Below are 5,087 nucleotides of genomic sequence, written 5' to 3'. Positions count from 1 at the left end.
AAGGGGATGGGATGGGAATGGGAATGGGATGGGGATGGGGATGGGGAAGGGGATGGGATGGGAATGGGAATGGGAATGGGGATGGAGATGGAGATGGGGATGGGGATGGGAATGGGAATGGGATGGGGATGGGGATGGGGATGGGGATGGGGATGGGGAAGGGGAAGGGGAAGGGGATGGGGATGGGGATGGGATGGGGATGAGGATGGGGATGGGATGGGATGGGAATGGGAATGGGAATGGGAATGGGGATGGAGATGGGGATGGGAATGGGATGAGGATGGGAATGGGAATGGGAACAGGGATAGGAATGGGAATGGGGATGGGAATAGGAATGGGATGGGGATGGGGATGGGGATGGGGATGGGGACGGGGATGGGGACAAAGACGGGGACGGGCATGAGGGTGAGGATGGTGTGGGGAGGGGCATGAGGATGCCCATGGGGATGGGAACAGATATGAAGATGGGGATGGGACAAGGATAGGGATAGGGATAGGGATAGGGATAGGGATTGGAAGGAGAATGGGGAATGGGATGAACATGGGGTGTAGGACGGCCATGGGAGTGGGTGCTGGGATTGGAATGGGAATGGGGATGGAAATGGGGACAGGACTGGGAATGGAAAAGGGAATGGAGATGAAAATGAGGACAGGGATGGGGAGAGGGAGGAGGATGCCCATGGGGATGGGGATGAGGATGGGGATGAAGTTGGGGATGGGACAGGGATGGAGATGGGACAAGGATGGGGGTGAGGACAGGACAAGGAGAGGGACAGGGATTAGGATGGGGAATGGATTGGAAATGGGGATGGGAATGGCAGCAAAGATGGGCACGGGAATGGGGACAAGGATGAGAATGGGGATGAGGGAGAGGATGGGGAGGTCGGTGAGGATGAGGATGAGGATGGGACGGGGGTGTTGAGGACTCCATGCTGACCTCCTGCCTCTGCCCCGGCAGCTCCCCCGACGTCCATCTCGGTGCTGGCTGCCGACACCCCGGCACCCTTCAGCCGCTACCAGGCGCAGAACTTCACCCTGGTGTGCGTGGTGTCCGGCGGGAAGCCCGCGCCGCTGGTGAGCTCCGGGCGGGATCATCCCTCCCACGGACACGTGGAATAACCAAACACCCGTCCTCCATAAAATCCACCAGATCCATGTGCTGTCCCACCGGGCAAAGCCCGCTCCCCAGTTCCCATCTTTCCATGGAGACTGCGGGAAGGAGTTCCATCCATAGGGCCGCCGGGGACGTCCCCGCCACGCTCACTGTCCCTTTTATCCCCTCCAGGTGTACTTCAAGCGGGACGGGGAGCCCATCGAGGCCACCCCGCTACCGGAGCCGCCGGTCGGCGCCGGGAGCTGGGCCCCCCGCAACCTCCTGCACCGCGACCTGGATGACACCAAGGTGCCGAAATCCCTGGCAGCCAACGGCGAGCTGGGAATGGGAAACCCCTTCCCCACGGCGGATCCGCCGCGGGGGCTGGCGGCCGAGCGGGATTCCGTGACGGAAAGCATTCCCGAGACGGTGGTGAGCCGGGAATTCCCGCGCTGGGTGCACATGGCCGAGCCCATCTATTACTTCCGGCACACGCACGCGCCCGTCAGCGACGGCACCGTCGAGGCCCGGGCCACCCTCACGTGGACCCTGAACCCCCAGATCGACAACGAGGCCCTGTTCAGCTGCGAGGTCAAGCACCCGGCGCTCTCCATGCCCATGCAGTCCGAGGTCACGCTCGGTAAGCCAAGGGATTTGGGCCTTTTCCTGGGTTTTCGGCACGTTTGTCATTTTTTGGGAATATTTTTCCATTTTTTTCTTAGCTTTCTTCCTTTTCATTTTTTAGTTTTGGTCTCCACTTTTTGGCTTTCCCCCCCCACTTTTTGGGTTTCTTTTCCATTTTTTGGCCTTCTTTCCCATTTTTTGGCCTTTTCCCCCCATATTTTGGCTTTTTCCCTCCATTTGTTTGCTTGGTTTTTCATTTGTTTTCCTTTTTTCTTTTTCATTTTTTGGCTTTTCGTTCCATTTTTTTGCCTTCTTTCCCTTTTTTGCTTTTTCTCTTTTTTTTAGCTTCTTTGAGAATTTGTTTTCCTTTATCCTTTCATTTTTTGGCTTTTTTCCCCCCATTTTTTGCCCTTTTTTCCCATTTTTTCCCATTTGTTCGAATTTTTTGCCCTTTTTTCTCATTTTTTGCCCTTTTTTCTCATTTTTTTCCCTTTTTTCCCATTTTTTGGCTTTTTCCCCATTTTTGGCTTTTTTTTTTTTTTTTGGTTTTTTTTTCCCATTTTTTATGGCCTTTTCCCCAATACCTTTTTTTTTTGCTTTTAATTACACTTTTATTTTTTGCTTTCCTTGCACTCATTTTTCTCTCCTTTTGTCCTTTTCCTTTTCTTTTGGGGGTTCAGGTGGGGATCACATGGGGCTGCATCGGGATAGAGGTGGTGACGCCAAGGCTCCACAAAAGTTGGGATGAGAGGAGGGAATTTTTGGCATCCATCAGGCAGGAGAAGGGATTTTCCCGGTGTTTATGCCCCCCCCTCCCAGCCACGGGTGATGTTTAGGGTGGGGTTTGTGGGATAAAAAGGGATTTTTGGGGAATCTGTGTTGGGATGAGCAGGAAGGGGGTGTTGGCCATGAGGAGTGCCACCTCCACCCGTCCCAGTCCCAGGAGATCCAAGGACATCCCATGACCCTTGTTGGCCATCACAAAGCTCATCCCAGTGGGAATTGCCGGGCAGGGAATTCCCAGGTTGGCTCCTGCCTGTGAGGCTGGCGAGGCCCCAGCTGTGAGAGGGGGATGGGATTGAAGCCAGGGAATTTGGCTCCCCACATTCCCAGGCCCCTGGAAGAGCAGAAGCTCCTCAGGTGACCATGGGATCCAGGGAATCGGGTCTTTCTCCACCTGGGGCTCCCCTGCCCTCTCCTGGCTCCCATTGGAAGAGGCAGAGCTCTCCACGGGGGTTTTCCAGCCTCAGGACATTCCTCTGGAAAGGCTCTCCCAGCCTCGAGCCAGGCGGAGCAGCCTGAGCTTTGCTCCTGGCCAAGTGGAGCACTTGGCTCCTCATCATCTCCTGGAGAGCTTCTCCTCCTTGGCTTCCCGATGTCTCCTCATTAAATCATCCAAAACCTACGGAAATCCTGCATTTTCCCACCTTCTGGAGCTCGGCGGGTTTAGATCTGAGGCTGAGACCTCGTGGTTTTGCTGCTCTTGCCCAGGAGGTCCAAGACCTGGATTGGCAAAGCTCAGCCCATGTTGTCCCCTGTCCCCAAATCCAGGGTTCTCCTTGTCCCTGGAGGTGCCTCTGCAGCTCCACTCCCATTTTTTGGGCACCATCCCAGCAGATCCTCATATACCCATAGTATAAACACACACACTATAAATGAATATAAAATATACATTCCCAAGGTAAGATATTCCCAAGAAAAGTTGCATTAAACCCAACACCAGCCCCTTCCCTCACTCCCCAAAGCTGCCTTTTGGTCTCGTGGTGGGATCATCTTCAGCCCATCCCGCCCAGTCCTGCTCCAGAGGGCCTGATCCCACATGGATAGAGCAATCCATGACGGGGCTGTGGGGTGTCCAGGAAGAGCATCCCGGGCAGGGATGGCCATTCCAAGGGCAAGTGTCCACCACTACAGCTCTCCAGTGGCTCCTTGTCTCTCTGTGTTGTGCCGGGGTCATGTCCGGGTTCATTTTGTCCCATCCATGGCAAAGCTTGGATGGACAAAGGGTGACAAACCCAAAGCACAACCTCCCTCCTGCCCATTGCCCCTTCTCCTCCCATGAAAGTCCAGGCAGCTCCGGGATGTCCCATCCCACTCCTGGCCCAGCAGGGACATCCACAGAAGCCCAGGTGGAAGCAGGAGCAGACCCTGCCTGGTGTCCGTCCGTCAGAGCAGATGAGCATCCCGAGTCTGGCATGGGAAAAGGGATTCCCTGGTTTTTCCCTGCTCTCCGCGGGATTTTGTGCCAGCCAGGCTTTGGGGTTGTCTCCAGTGCGAATGGCACCTGGGTGGGACTCACCAAGGTCACATTTTTTGGGAATGCTTCTCTGACGTGTCCATCTCCGTGGCTTCAAACCAGCCTGATCCTTCTTGGCCATTTTTTTCCAGCAGAGAAGGGCTTGGTTGGGAAATAACTCCTTCCCATCAATCCATCCCATCCCAGCCATCCATCAGCCTCACACTTCTCCTGTTCTCCCGCCCCGGGGGGTCCTTCCCTCCCCGTCCATCCGTCATTCCGGTGTCACTCAGCCTGGTCATCCATCACCAAGCCGTCACCCCCCGGGCTGCCACCCCTCACCGGGATCATCCATCAAAGCCTCGTTAACCCCGCCAAGGGCACTCCCGGCACCGGGAATGTCGAGTGGCGCTGACGGCTCTTCCCGTCCCCTTCCCGTGCAGTTGCTCCCAAGGGCCCGAAGATCACGATGACCCCGACGAGGGCCCACGTGGGGGACACCGTGCGGATCCTGGTGCAGGGCTTCCAGGTCAGCATTCCCACGGCTGCGGGGGCCAACGGACAGCCGCCATCCGAGGCTTTATGGGCTTGGCTTGGTGGCCTTGGTGGCGTCACCGTCCCTATGCTGGGATGGGTTGGCCGAAGTTGTGGCGGTTCCATCCTGGAAGTGTCCAAGGGCAGGTTGGGTGGGGCTTGGAGTAACCTGGGATAGTGGAAGGTGTCCCTGCCTGTCACAGGGGGTGGGATGGGATGAGCTTAAAAGGTCCCTTCTAACCCAAGCCCAGACCCAGACCCAAACGTGGACTCAAACCCAAACCTAAACTCAAACCTAAACCCAACCCCAAAATCAAACCCAAGCTAAACCCAAACCCAAACTCAAACCCAAACCCAAAATCAAACCCAAACCCAAATGCAGGCTCAAACCCAAACAGAATCCCAAACCCAAACTCACTCAGACTCAAACCTAAACCCTAACTCAAACTCAAACTCAAACCCAAACCTAAACCCAGACCCAAACTCAGACCCAAATCCAACCCCAAAATCAAACCCAGACCCAAACCCAAACCTAAACCCAGACCCAAACTCAAACCCAAACCCAGACCCAAACTCAAACACAAACTGAATCCCAAACCC

The 5,087-nt window shown here is 55.4% G+C and overlaps 1 protein-coding gene across 1 annotated transcript in view; it reads left to right on the top strand.

The window, feature by feature from the left end:
* IGSF21 (immunoglobin superfamily member 21) overlaps positions 1-5,087 on the top strand; it is a gene marked incomplete at its 5' end in the record, with an annotated part of 20,000 nt that overhangs the window by 13,331 nt on the left and 1,582 nt on the right. Inside the window, 3 exons of the mRNA XM_042013282.1 lie at positions 959-1,074; positions 1,286-1,733; positions 4,397-4,482. Of these exons, the coding sequence (XP_041869216.1) occupies positions 959-1,074; positions 1,286-1,733; positions 4,397-4,482 (650 nt within the window). The remainder of the gene's footprint in view (positions 1-958; positions 1,075-1,285; positions 1,734-4,396; positions 4,483-5,087) is intronic.

This window comes from Corvus kubaryi, unplaced genomic scaffold (assembly GCF_017639235.1).
Source record: "Corvus kubaryi isolate FWS band 111438036 unplaced genomic scaffold, C.kubaryi_AGA036_p1.0 split1-37344, whole genome shotgun sequence".
Classification (NCBI taxonomy): domain Eukaryota; kingdom Metazoa; phylum Chordata; class Aves; order Passeriformes; family Corvidae; genus Corvus; species Corvus kubaryi.
The sequence above is the reverse complement of the archived record's forward strand: the minus strand, read 5'-3'. Positions and strand labels throughout refer to the sequence as shown.